At 33.7% G+C, this 15,271-nt stretch overlaps 2 protein-coding genes across 5 annotated transcripts in view; one reads left to right on the forward strand and one right to left on the reverse strand.

The window, feature by feature from the left end:
- EML6 (EMAP like 6) overlaps positions 1–7,205 on the forward strand; it is a 311,304-nt gene extending 304,099 nt beyond the window's left edge. The window contains exon 45 of the transcript XR_006606025.1: positions 7,069–7,205. The gene's annotated coding sequence lies outside the window, so the exon portion shown is untranslated. The remainder of the gene's footprint in view (positions 1–7,068) is intronic.
- The window catches only part of RTN4 (reticulon 4), a 72,498-nt gene that overhangs the window by 24,317 nt on the left and 32,910 nt on the right, over positions 1–15,271 (reverse strand). Inside the window, exon 1 of one of the 4 annotated variants that reach the window (XM_004775674.3) lies at positions 9,804–10,036. The exons of the other annotated variants lie outside the window; for them this stretch is intronic. Within the exon in view, the coding sequence (XP_004775731.1) occupies positions 9,804–9,837 (34 nt within the window). The 5' untranslated portion in view covers positions 9,838–10,036. Of the gene's footprint in view, positions 1–9,803; positions 10,037–15,271 lie in introns of those variants that run through there. 4 annotated transcript variants of the gene reach the window in all.

Below are 15,271 nucleotides of genomic sequence, written 5' to 3' on the forward strand. Positions count from 1 at the left end.
AAAACATTTTCTGTTTTGTATTTCACATTAGTTTTACCGAAACTATTTTCAGATATCTACACTTACTCAGTAACAAACAGCAATGCTTTCAGATAGCTTATAAAATAGTATCATTTTAAAGGATTTTATATCTTCTTACTACACCCTGAAGAACTGAGGACTGCCTTTCATCTTCATACTCACTCCCCTTACCAGCTTCATTAATATTTGCTGCATTGTCTGAACAGTGGCCAGACTATTCTTAGGAACAGAAACACTTAAATTCAAAACTATACTATTTTTAAATGAAAATAAAGGATATCCTGAAATAAGAAATACAGGGTCACTATAATGCTGACTTAGGATTCTTTTGTAATTATTAGTTCTGTTTATGAATAAAGAGTTTAATGGCCTCTTTATTCTTGAGATAACAAAATTAACACAAAGGGCTTGTATAAGAAAAGCTTGGGGCGCCTGGGTGGCTCAGTGGGTTAAGCCTCTGCCTTCAGCTCAGGTTATGATCTCAGGGTCCTGGGATCGAGTCCCGCATCAGGCTCTCTGCTCAGCGGAGAGCCTGCTTCCCCTCTCTCTCTGCCTACTTGCGACCTCTCTCTCTCTCTGTCAAATAAATAAAATCTTTAAAAAAAAAAAAAAAGTAAAAAAAAGCTTATTAACGTTTCATGGTTCCTCAAGTCTCCTATACTGAAAAATAAAGTGTTGCTCATGCAAGGTAACCTACTGTAGCTTTAACTTTAGTCTTTTACAATATATTCAAGAAATATCCTTTTAAATATCTGAGGTTAATTTAATAGTGCCTGTCCTTCCATAACTGTGGGAAATGCTTATGGACTACTGTAATAAAATATTGCTGACCCATTTAAATAAATTCCGGTTATTTAGAAAAAAAATGATTTACTCCCTGCAGTGGTACCCACTTTTCTTTCCAAAATAAAAATCTGAAAATTTTTTAATTTGTGTTTTGTGCAGTGCTAAGAGCAGTAGCATCTTTACCAAACTAAATTTATTTTAAAAATAACTCTGTACACTACAATCTTTTCTTCAAAATAAAAACCTCTGACCCAATATAGAGTAAGAAGAGTTGCCTACACTTGGTAATCATAAAATGTCATCTGTCATAACTAAAAATAGTGCTACCATGCATGCCTTACATACAAAAGTCATCCAATTACAATTTGCCTCAAATCAAATTCTTACTGAAGCTCTTCCTTGAATAGCCTGAAGTCAGGTTTCAGTTTCAAAATCTTTTGTCTAGAAGGTTAAAAAAGTTGAACTAGCAAGTCCTAAAACTACTGACAGGAGAATAACGGCTTCCTAAGCAGAAGCAAATATTAAGTTTTCTTTAATAAAGGCAGGCAGTTAAATGGGAAATTAATAAACAAGAATATATTAGAATGATAATAAAATGTTATTTTTCACAACCATAGTCTTTAAGTAATTACATATTTATTAGGAATCATAATCCTTAAATTCCTCTCAACTGCCAGGGTAAGTGACTAGAACTCAGAGTTGATCATTTAGCCCTACATAGTAAGCTTTTACCTCCACCCAGGAAGCACTCACCACACTAATAAATGACAAGTGGGAGCTCCAGAAAAAGATGTGTGCAAAGTGGGAACTTAACTCTTTCAGCAGAAACAGTTAAGAGGCGCATGAGTCCCATTTCTTCCTTGGGTCCTTCCTTCGATCAGTATAACCCAGACTATATCACTTAACCTAGTTACCCCCTGTATAAAATTAGAAAATGGATACCAAACTATCAGCTTCAGATAGTTGAAGCTGAAAAGGGATTGCACACAATGGAAATGCTTGGTGAACTAAACACACTAAATAAAGGTTTATATTATTAAGAGACAAAGTCAAACAGGGCAATGAAATATTAAATGCAATGATTTACTAAGCCCAGATTTCTTGAAATGTGAATTCAACTTTCTCTGAAAGCACTACCTATTTGGTTTTAGTGAGCAACGATCAGGTTGATGGATACCTACTACTGCTACAAAGTATCTCAACCAAACAATTAGCAAAAATACTGGTGTCTCTCTTGGCCATCTTCGCTTCCCGTTAACTTGAGTTTCTGAAAGATCATGCGCAATTTTGGGTCCTTGCCTCTTTTATCACTAAATCTTTCCTGCTTTACTTCCAACAACACTACAGCTCATTGGCTAAGTCCTACAACCAAACACCTGAGGAAAAAGCATTTTAGGTAAAATCAGCACAAATTGTAATTTGCCTTTTCTATAATAATTTAGCAATCCCCTAATCTAAGCAAGAAACTGTCCTGAGTACTTTGCATACTGAGGCTTAGCAGTATTAATAAATAAGTAATGTAGGGTTACAGACTGAAATTCAGGTCCAACCACAGAAGTCTCATTTTCTCCATCATACCACATTTTGTATTTAAAGGAGTATGTCAGCATTCACACAGGCCTCATTTGTTAAGTTAAATTCACCAATTTAATAGTTCATGTAGATTTCAATACTTCCTTTAATCCCACATTCTATTTCTAGCTTTATTAGAAGGCAAAAAATGCAACAGAAAATAATCCTAACTTCCCACTTCTAATTTCTCTAAACCATGATAATTTTTTTTTCCACAGAGAAATTTATATAGCTAATTCCATTTTCTCTAAGGTAAAGCTAAATAAAACCTTTAAACATTTAAATATATATATATATATACATATATATATATATATATATATATATATATATATATATATTCCTAACCAATGATTCTCCCTACCTGTGCAAATTTGAATAATCTTCAGTTGTAAAGAACGTCAAAATAAGGAATCTTCCTATAAAAGGGCTGTTAGTTCTGGTAAATTTTGGTAAGCATGCAGTTATTTATTTTAAATTACTAGAATTGATCCAGATATACATAAATGTAAACATGAAATCAGAACAGACATTGGTTCAATGTACAATTTACTATGGTTTAAATTTTATTTCTTGTGGGTATCCAAGCATTACAACATTACAAGAAATAGGAACCAAACCTTAGAAATAGGAAATCACTGCCCCAAATCCTATTTTCTCCTAATAAAAACTAAATGGAAAACATACTGTTCCATAACTCTAGAAACTTGAAAAGCTTAATAGACTGGAAGGGAGGAGGGGGGCTCAAAGCAAATTATTAGTGCAATAATGGATAAACTAATTATGTTTATATAGACAGCCTCTAACCTAGATGGCTCAATTTTAGGATGGTGCAGAAGCGGTACATATTCAGTGATATCATACTCTGAATTTTGATCTTCTCCCACACAGTAGCTCCACACGATCATGAGGGTAAACAACTTTTACAACCATTCTTGTTTTCACTTTCAATATAGTATTCAATAAATTACATGAAACAGCCAACACTTTATTATAAAAGAGGCTTTGGGGGCATCAGGTGGCTCAGTCTGTTAAGTGCCTACCTTTAACTCAGGTCATGATTCCAGGGTCCTGGGATTGAGTCCCAGATCAGGCTCCCTACTTAGCATGGAGCCTGCTTTTCCCTCTCCCTCTGCTACTCCCCCTGCTTGTGCTCTTTCATTCTCTCTCTCTCTGTTAAACAAATACATAAAATCTTAAAAAAAAAAAATTAAAAAAAAGAGGCTTTGTGTTAGATTATTTTGCCCAATTGGAGGCTAATGTAAATATTCTGAGTAGGTTTAAAGTAGGGTAGGCTAAGCTATGATAGTTAAGTGTTTTAAATGTATTTTCAACTTACAATATTTTCCATTTATGATTCATTTATCAGGATGCAACCCCATCATAAGTTGAGTAAGATCTGTACTTCTATAAGCATTGATACCTACCATATTTACACTGAATATAAATGCTCACTGGAATAAGTAGCTGGTAGTACAATTAAATGAGAACATCAGAACACTAAAATAGACCAGAATAACATATTTTAAATTATTTTAGATTATTTCAGTGGAAAAAATATACAAACAGGTGCATCCAACAAAAAACAGCTATAACTCCTCTTATTCTTAGGAAATTCATAATTTTAACAAGTCTGCAGTCTGAGAGTAGAAATTCCTAAATCCATCTCAACAACCAACTCTTAATAATGGACTTGCAGAGCTATAAGTAATATTCGGTAATTTTTAATCTTTAAGTTGCTTTGAGGTCCTTAAGTAAATGCAATATAGAATAAATCTGATAGTGGTGACAGAGTAGTTGAGGAGAGACAATAGTATTTTAGTGTCTATCAATATCGTCAATAAATACCTAAGTGGTGATTGGACTAAATGTGAAAGCCCTGAAGATTTAAGAAACATGTCTGTACATTTTACACACATAAACATACACGAGTAACAAACGTTAGCATCATCCATGATGAAGCAGAAAAACAGAAAATTTGGTCTCAGAATACTGCTCTGAAGATGCAAACAGAAGAGCTGTTTAAATTACATTTAGTAACATTGTTGAGCCTAAATTCTAGAAAGAGATGAGACCAACTGAATAAATAAAAAGGGAACCTACAAAGTGGCCTACAAAGTCCCCACTAGGCTTAACATTTTGACAATACTCATTGACTAACCCACACCTACTTTCTTTCACTGCTAGTGTGAAAGACTACTGCGTATTTTACTGCATACAAAAAGACCATACAAAAAGAGATATACACCATTTCCAGTAAGATGATACAGACTATATAAATGAACAAAATCAAAACATGGGTCGATTTAGTAGACCTGGCTGAACATCACAGTTCTCAGCCTCTCCCTTCACTGAGGTATGCAGAACAAACAAGGAGTTCCAATGGTGAAGACACCACGATTTCTGACTTCATGGAATTCACTGGCTAGATCAATGTATATCAAGATACGTATCTATTTATCTTTACAGACATCTATATAGAGACACATAGGTATCCTCACTCTTTTCCTAGCCTCTAAATTCCACAAAGGCAGAAAGAGTGGTGGCTTCATCACTGTCTCCTCGCTGACCTCCACCTCAGAGGATTAGTAAAGACCTTAACAGAAGACTAGACCTTTGATAAATAAGACTTGGACAGAATGAAACGGGAAGAAGGGGCATTCTAGATAGAAAAATCCACAAACAAATGCAAAAAACACTGAAGGAACAAGTCCTTCAATGTGGCAGAAGACAGGGTAATGAGAGATGAGATTATAATAAAGGTGGGGACTAAGCCAGGGAATGCCTTTTGAAAGTCCAGGATAGACAGTCTGAAGTTAATTTGAAAGTAAAGAAAAACCTCTTAAGTGCTATGATAATAGCCAGAGTTCAGGAAGATTAACTTGGCTGTGACACAGAGGATTTAGTGGAAAAACCAGTGAAGAGGCCTGGTGAGGAACAAGGAATACCCAGACTTGGATAAATAAACAAAACAGAGAAGGTATTTCCACCATTGCTCCCACTACACAGCTGTACAAGACTTTAAACCACATATAAAGGAAAACATTTGCAAATTGAGCCTTTTTTAATATAAGCCTGTTTGTCCTCAAGTGACTTAGTTACTTAAAACTGACAAAATAACTATTTTAGAGTTAAAACCATCAGAAATGCACACATAATATTTTATCTTGGCCAAAGTTTTAGGACAGACACTTTCATACATTTGTACAATTTTTTGTACAATTTAATTTTTTAAATTATTATTAAAAAGCAATATAATCTGTACAATCTTTCTGGAGGGCATTTTTGCACCAGGAACCAAAAGCCTAAATACTATAACCCAGCAATTTGGTAATAATCATGGATAAAAACAAAGATTTATATTCAATTATATTCACTTTAGCACTGTTTATACTTGCAAAAACATTAGAAGTAACTTAAATATTTCACTATATGGGATTAATAGTACATACTTAGAATACTACAGCCATTAAAACAATGTAGAATATATTTTAAATTAAAAGCATTTCTCCACTTAATGAAAGATTACAGAACATAACGTACCATATGAACCCCCAACATACACTCACCACTAAACTTACCACACCAAAACAAAAACCACTCTATGTGAAGCAAAAGTTTTAATCTTCAAGACATCTAAATTTTCTACAACAAATGTATATATATTTATGTATATATAGGGTCATGCAGCTAAACCAAGATCTAGAAGTATTCAATGAATGCCTAAAGGTCGTGTTTCAGCTAAGTTTAGAACTTCTTTCAAATGGGTCTCAAAATTAATGCCAAAGTTCCCTCCGAAGGCATTTTGTGGCTTTCTCAAGAGGTGAGGCATTTATTTCACACAGCAAGACCCCTACTCCTCTCTACCTGGATTGTCAGTCTGCATGTACAACTGTAAACATATTCAGTAACCTGAAGCCTTCAAAGAAACTGCCAATGGTTTATCAGAAGTAAAGACCGGGAGACCTACAAGAACCCCTGCAAAGAAGTATGCTCCAGAAATGGGCCAAAAGCACTTTGTCTTAACAGTCAAACTGAACCTTTATGCTAGAAACACTTCAGTCACCATCCTACAAGAATAACTTCTCTCAAAGGTCGCCTATAGCACATTAACTGCCAAATTCAAAAAAACACAAATAAAGACAGTGTTGCAGAGGTTTCTAAAATTCCACAGGGTCCAAAAGCATTTCTCAATCTTCATATTAAACAGCTTCTCTGTGGTATCTAATTATTCAATTCCCAATTCTTTATCATTAAATCTGTCATTTCTCAGAGCTTTGCAGAAGTTCTATAGTCACTCCAAACCTGAAGCTTCTAAAGCTGAACTTGGCTTCATTTCTACCTATTTCTACTGATACTAAAAAGCACTAGCAGTGCCAGGGTTCCACTCTGACTGAAACTGCGGTCCTTCGAGTCCCTCCCTTACCCTAGTCCCACAAATCTATGCCAAATGTCAAGTATTACTTACTTGAGTTTCTCAAATCTGTCACTTCCTTTTCATTCGGATTTCAGGCCAAGTTCAGTCATTATTTGTTTTAAATCTGGGCACAAATACAGTCATCGTAACTTCTGCCTCTAAGTTCTCCTAAAATTTAACTTATACAACAACCCAAACCAGTCTTTCAAACCTGCTATCATTTTATCACTCCTGACTTTAAAACTTCCTAAAGCTCTTTATTTCCTTCCTAGAAAAATTCAAAAGCCAATGAATGTCCTCTGCAATCTAGCCCACGCTATCTTCTCCTAAAACCAGGGAACCTCAAAACTGGAAGCCGAGAAATCATGCAAATGAGCAAACTGAAATTAAGACCAAAAAGGGTAAGTTTCTCACTCTGGCCAAAATTAAGTTACCAAACCAGAAACTTAAAAACCTAAATCAGGATCTCCTAAAATTGCCTGGTAATAATGTGAATGACACCAAGATGTTTAATACACAGATTTCCAGGCCCTTCTGCTCTAAATTATGATTCAGGTCATCTGAGTCTGATCATCAGGAATCTGTATGTTTAAGAAGCACTAGGTGATTCTCATCTTCAGGGAAGAATGAGGAAACCTGACCTACATCTTGCAAATCTTCTATATTCTTTAACCAGATCAACCTTATCTTTCAACTACTATCTTATAAATACTCTGCTCTATCCAAAACACTCTACTCACTGTCTTGATCATTCCTTGTTCAGAGGTTGTATCATGCTCTTACCCACCCAAACCTCTAAACTTTCCCATTCCTTCCTATTCTAAGTTCTTCAAAATCTTAAACAATGCTTTCCATATAACCCCAATAATCAAGGACCATGTGGGTTTCATCTGTTGTAATTATGCTAAGAATGAAAAATCAAAGCTAAAAAAAAAAAAAAAAAAAGTAAGAGAATACAAATTAATACTGGTTTTAGCCTGAAAGAAAAAAATGTCTTAAATGCTAGTTAAGCAGCAACAAAACAAAACAAGAAAAAATAAAGTTTTCAACACATTGAAATCAGAGTAACTCTCACTTCTGTTACACTATTATACTTCACCATCATTAGATGACTGATGGGTGTTTTTCAACCATGGCACTTAGGGCAAGGTGGAACCAGTAGGGGAAAAAAGAAATGGGGGGCCTAAGTATTTTTGTTTTTTTAAGTATACCCAGAGCCTAAATTTGTTTCTCTTCTCTATCCATACTTCTCATAAAACTAAAAAACCTCATTTTCTCACAAAATGAGGGAAAACTTATTCCACAGCAGTTTCACCTCTTCAGTGATTTCCACTTAAGTCGTAATCTATAATCTACATTAAAATTAGCTGCTGATAAATAGTGAAATAGAACTTCACCAATAAATCAGACAAATAGGTACCAAGCAAAAAAGCCAAAGACAAGCACTAAAATATCAGGCCATTCCATTTAACATACAATGTGAAGCTCTCCAGAGATATCCAACAGTAAATGTGATTTTATAATTAGTGTCTAAATAATCAAAATAAACTTCTGGCACAATACAGGCTATATTAGATCTTAATTTCTCCTGTCTCAAAATATCCATAAATTTCAGCAAATAAATAACTTAAGGTATTATTAAATAGTCTAAAATTTAAATTATTAATACAGAACCTCAACATCTGCAGAGTAGACCCTAATGTAACTTTTTGCCTATTTTTAAAGCTTGTTTTATTGTATTGGTATCATTACACTAAATTTTAATTATCAAAAACTAGTGTTTCAACTCACCTTTCATTAGGTCAGAAGGATGAAGAAATAAAAATTCTTCTCCTCATTAAATTTACATACAAAGAAATCACAAAGGTAAAAATCCAAAGCTATATTGTTTTCTAGTCTTTAAATTGCAACTATAAAAATCTTTGTCTCAATGTGAACTCAATCTCAAACTCGCCTTTCCCCCACATTTCTTTATTGAATAGATTTTTAAAAGGATGTTATGAATGTTACTGTAATTAGCTCCACATATTGCTTTTAGAAACATTATTACCAATTCTGCAAACAATTCTGCTACAGAAGGAAGTAAGATTTTTAAAAAACTTTAAAACTTAAATGTGGCCAGGAAAAAAAAAAAAACTGTTGGTGTGTAATGTCTACTTGGACTACTTAAAATAGCTCTAATAATTTTAAGACAATTTATTACAAGTGGTCACCTCTTTTTTTTAAAAAATGGCACACTTACCCATCTACATAAAATATTTTTAAAATATTCATTACAGTCAACATTTTAGCACTTATGGGCCTACATTCTTACACAATGACCCACTGAGACTTGAAAGGATCTGCTGGGCTTTCAAGGGGGAGGAAAGGGGATTAAGATCACTGATTGGTTATTACAAGGACAAAGGTTAGAGACTTAAATATAGACATGCATTTAAAACTGCTGTGTATACATCTTAATGATTTCAAGATATACACAAATATAATCTACTTAAAATGTGACTGGTAATGACTGTAAAGGTTCAATCAGATTTCCAAAGAAGAAACAAGCTTAATGCAAACGCAGTATCCTGCTACTTAAAAAATCTTGGATAGAATTTCAACTACACCAAATCAGCTTTAAAGCAAAACAGTCACAGAAAATATGTCATTATGTAATAGAAAGACAGCTATATAAATTTATCGCACTAAAGTGACCAACAAATGAAATGCATTTAAAAGATACTGTTGACAATGTGCAAGATTAAAGAATAGGATTAAAGAATAGAACCTAATCAACCACAGGATTGCAAAGCCTAAATCAAATGCCAGTGAGAGAACAGCATGAGATTTTCTCATATACAACCACATATAAAAACACATGAAATAGCTCTTTTAATGTTTAACTTTTAAAGCTTTCATAGGCTCCATTTTCAATCCAAAATACATCTAAAATTGCAAAGCTTATTCGCAGAAATATATTATTGGTCACATAAAAAAAACTGAATAGATTAAAAAGTACATATACCCTTATCCTTCCAATTTTTCTTCTGACAGTCCATCTCTTGTCACGATCTGCCCTCCAGATGCAATTATCAATTATGCATACCAACAGAAAAGCTGTTAACTGCACAAATCTACCCTGTGAGACATGAAATACCCGTTTCCTCCACCGAAGTCTGCAGTCTCCGCTGCACAACTGCAGCAGAACTGAAGTCACCTGACGTCTTCTGGGTGTGGAACAGACTGACGCAGTGCAATCTGTAACTAGGCTACTAATACTCAGGCACGACTGCCTTCCTCCTGTGTGTTTATTGTTCTAGTCTTTTGCTTGTTGCTCATACCAAAGGGAGCTACTTTTCCAGGGAGAGGGGCAAGCTACCAAAAAGAAAGGGAAGAAAAGAGAGCTGGTCTTTTGTCAGAGTTAACCACTGAATATATCTGAAACGCACTTACAGCTGTATGAAATCATTTTCTTTTCACAGTGGGTGAATGATGCCACTGGTTTTCAGTTTCATTTAAAACCCTAAAATCAATAGTTACCTAATAAGATAAAAATGGACCAATCCAAAGAGGGGTAATAGCTTAAATTTCAAGCCTGGGAAATGCTGAATCTCTTCGTACTTTCTCCTCTGAGTTTACTAAGGCTTAAAACATTCAGCATTTGCACCCTCATGAGGCTATGAGTGGAGAATCACGAAATCAAATTATTAATATTTACTGAATATATGCTACTTCAAAAGAAAAAAATGGTTTTATTCAATCTCAGCAGTCTAATCTTTCTAATGCAACGCTATTTCTTCTTTTACAATAATGGAAATCAGAGACTTAAAAATATATATTCCTAATCATCACCTGCTACAACTCAATCTTTCAATAATCTATTAAACATTACTGTAAGTACTATTATTAGATTCTTAGCTTGAAGAGAAATATTCATGTGCGAATTATATCATTTGCCTTGGGAAAATGACATAAGACTAAACCAAAATTTTACTGATAAATACAAAAACAAATCTATGTGCAGAACTTTCAAAATTTTTGCTCAACTTTCTAAAACTGGCATTCATTCCAGTGCAGAATATTATGTCTTTACTAATGTTCCACAATTAGCTTAACTGTTGCTAGCATTTAACCAAGCTATATATTTAATGAGAGATCCGCTAAATGTTCTAAAGTGTGTGACAGGATGAAGTACTATAAGATATATGGCCTATGTACAGACGTACACACTTCTGAGATATAGCTACAATGAAGTTGGTATAATATTTTCTGAAACTTACTGTAAAATTCTGCAAAATCCTTAGAATCAGAAGTGGTCTGGTCAAGGACTCAGTTCTTTCTGTCTGCCTTTCTAACTCCATATATGGATAAAGCAAAGCAATTTTTAAAGAGAGTCTATTATTCTAAGCTCAAAAATTAGTATCTAATTTAAATTTTTATTCACTGGACCCATATATATAATGTGCTATTATGGAGAACCCTGTCACAAAGTCATACCACAGCTGAAAATATCTGGCTTCTCCATACAATACTTTGAAATCTCAAACTATTCAGTTAAGTCTGAAATATTTCCAAAATACTATCTCTAACAACAAATCCCTTGAAACTGTGAAGACATATAAATACTTTAGCATTAGAATAAAGCATTCAAAAACAGTGCCCAAACACTGTTTTCAAGTCAGAGTTTACTGCACAAATAGGAGAGAAAAAAGAGATTTCTTGAGACAAAGGTATTTACCACTTATACTATTCACATCTGTTGGTACTTGATTTGATTGAAAACATTTAAAAACAGTCTCAGAGAGCAAGAACATGTGATAATAATAACCATTCATCTAAACACTGAATATTCTTAAAAGCTCCCCTAGAGGGGCGCCTGGGTGGCTCAGTGGGTTAAGCCACTGCCTTCGGCTCAGGTCATGATCTCAGGGTTCTGGGATCGAGCCCCGCATGGGGCTCTCCGCTCAGGAGGGAGCCTGCTTCCTCCTCTCTCTCTGCCTGCCTCTCTGCCTGCCTCTCTGCCTGCCTCTCTGCCTGCTTGTCATCTCTCTCTGTCAAATAAATAAATAAAATCTTAAAAAAAAAAAGCTCCCCTGGAAGATTTAAAAGTTAAAACAGGAGCCCTGAAGTTTGATCTTACATACTGATACCTAATTCTTTAATTGTTAGAGTCTTGGCAATTGAACTATTAAACTAGCAAGAACAACTAACTACTACAAATCAACTGACATTTTGCCCGTTTTTTTTTCTTAAAAAGTTTGAGAAGGGTTATTTTAAGTTTGGTTAGCTAAGCAAAAAAAGGACTAAAATTTAAAAGCCTGATGATACAAAACTGTTAAAAACATAAAGCCATAGAACTATGCTTTTAGTGAGGATCAAATGAATTATTATAAGCAAACGGCCTTAGGATAGTCCCTGACAAAAAGTAGGCCCTATATAAGTCCTAGTTATTTAACACTATTATTATGCTACAAATAACAATCAAACTAGTAGGAGATAAGGTACATAAAACACATTTAAGAAAGTGCATATATGAGGCCATTCAATTCTAGAGAATAACCCAATACCTTTCTAAACAAGTATAAGCATGCACAAGTGTGCAAGTGCATGCACGCACACACACACAAATATATTACCGTGCTTTGCTACACAGTTCCATTATACTCCAGCTCAGAAAAATTTATACATGGATAGTTTGTAGTCCTACTCCACATTAAATCCAACATAACAGACAAATAAAGGACATAAATCTGTTAAAAACTTTCTTTCATTTATTTTGTTTTCCGTCAAATATTTAATATTTTGTTTTTTAAAATGAATTATTTCAAGGACAGTTTTCAAATAGAACATACATCCCAACTTGTGTAAACAGCACTTTGATTATTTGGGACAGGAACCTATTTTTACGTTAAAAGTAAAGCTTCCAAAGGAGGAGACCACACAAGATTGGCAGGGGGAGGGTGATGGAAGACATTCTCTTTTTTAAAATGCAAAATTAGCCTTACATAGTACTTTAAAATTTTCCAAAGTTCATGTTTGGCGACTTCTCACTCCTCAATATCCACATCCCTGGTGGACAAAGCATGACAAAAACAAATGAAAACCTCCTCAAGCACGACTTTAACTCCTTTCCAAAGGGTATCCTGCTCTAAAATTACCAACATGCTCTAGATTTCTTTTCTCCTCATATCTCACATCAAAACACTCATTTTCTTAGTGCACTTAACTTTAGTAGGAAAATGATATGATTAAATCAATTCCTACTAAAGAAAAAAAAATTCCTTTCTCTATAACCTTCTCATGAAGAGAGAGAAAAAGAGAATGTGTGTGTGTGTGTGTGTCTTTGTGTCTCTCTCTCTCTCCCTAAGAGGCAGGATTTCAGACTGAAGACTGTACTTTGGAACAGGAAGCAATATGTAAGCTGTAAGCGCTCCAGCCAGCCTTCCCAAGATATTCCTCCTTTCCCATTTCTTTCCTTCCTCTACTTCTGAACCCCAGAAAAATTCAAGTTTTTGTTTTTTTATAATATTTAGAAATCAAGGGAATTAATGAAAAAGATGTGGTCATTTGGATTTAAAGTGATACTCTCTAAGATTGCCAGTATACAATTCTTGATAGCTAAAATAAGTTTATCTACTCTCTGGAAACAGAAAACAAGATTCATTTTTTAAAATAAAGAATTATAGTTACAGAGGAGTTTTAAACTTATTTCAAAATTTAATTATCCTAAGCTATACAAAATATAAACTAAACATATGTCTCATTAAACAATGCTGTTTAATACCATAAGCTGTAATACAATGCCCTCTATGGACTAAATTACAGCACTTCAACATTAACTACTAAAGTGAATCTGAAAACATGGAGAAAGACTTTAGTCTAGAAAATGAATGACAACACAAGTTCAAATGGCAAAAAAAAGGAGTATTTTAAAGTCTAAAAACAATTTCATATAAGTTGCTAAAAACAAATACTAAAATCCATAGAGAAATTAAAAGTGATATACTACTCAGTAAGAACTAAATAAATGCTAGCTTCATGTATTATAATCTAAAATAAATGTACATATTCCAAAAGATCCAAAGCATTTTTAAAAATTCAGAATAAAAAAATTAATAGTCACTAGTCTTTGAACATATCTTTTAAAACTTGTAAGGTTTCTCCAAACTACACAGGTTTGGGGGAACCTTTAAGGTCATTCCATGTTCAAAATAACATGACTCAAGCATTTGTTTGATTCAGTACAATGTGTCAAAACCCTTTTATAAAGTTATTTTTAAAGTCATTTGTTAATGTAAAGTAAATATCTACAACTTACTAAATTCCTCTGGTCATCTGAATTTATTCCATATAATCAATTATAAAGCATTCTGTAGACCTATTAACTATATCCAACACTAGATGGCACCAACACCCATCCAGTTGATTGTCTAAAATCTGGGCATGCAATCCAACAAAAACTGTCTTCTCAATTTTCAGACTCTTCCTGCCTGATACCAGGCAACTAAAGATCAGAATATGATGGCAAGAGAAAAACAACTCCACCACCAAGAAAGCATTTGAACTCTGACCAGAATTCAAAGTCAATTTTAAATAGTTAAGAATCAGGCATAAAAATAAAATAATACATACATGGATATTTTCCAATGTGAAAACTGAAAATGTCCACTAAAATGTAGAGTAAAATAAAAATTGTTTGGAAAACTGTAACATACCAGGAGTTTTCATCCTTTGTAAAGATCTCTCATAAAATCAAAAACAGAGAAACATCTAAATTTAAAAATGGGCAAAGGGTATGAACAGGCAATTCACAGAAGAAATAAAAATAGCCAATAAATAAGTAGAACATGTTCATTTTCACTAATAATCAAAAATCAAAACTGCAAGATATCCCTTCATCCTACAAACTGGTAAAGGTTTTGTTTTTGTTTTTTAAGTGCCAAAAACAGAATGTCTAGAAGGATACTTAAAAAATAAGCACATTCCAGGACTCTGAAGGAGTATAAGGTGACTAGCTGAGACAGGAAGAAGACTTATTGTCATTGTGCTCTTTGAATTTTGTATAATGTGGAAATATTATCTAATAAGCAAAAGAATAAATATTAACAATTGTTGGTGATAGAGAAATGGGTGTTTCTTACTTTAGTAGGGGGAAGTTAGTACAACTTTTCTGGCAGCCAATTTTTGTCAAAACTCCTAAAAATGCTCACATTCATTTACCTAGGGTTTATTTCCAGTAATTTATGGGAAAGAATAATTCAAATATATAAAAGATATTTAAATATAAAGAGTATAGTAACAGCATTATTTATAAATTTAAAAGTCAGAAGCCATCTAAGAATCCAACAATAGCAAACTAATCAAATTATATGCAATACCAAGGAACACCAAACATTAAAAAATCATGCAGCAGAATAATGACATGGAAATGTCAGCATTATATAAGATACTGCTCATATTTTTAAAGCTATAAACAATGTATAGACCATGATC

Source organism: Mustela putorius, unplaced genomic scaffold (assembly GCF_011764305.1).
Source record: "Mustela putorius furo isolate JIRA1106 unplaced genomic scaffold, ASM1176430v1.1 tig00000224_pilon_pilon_pilon, whole genome shotgun sequence".
NCBI lineage: Eukaryota > Metazoa > Chordata > Mammalia > Carnivora > Mustelidae > Mustela > Mustela putorius.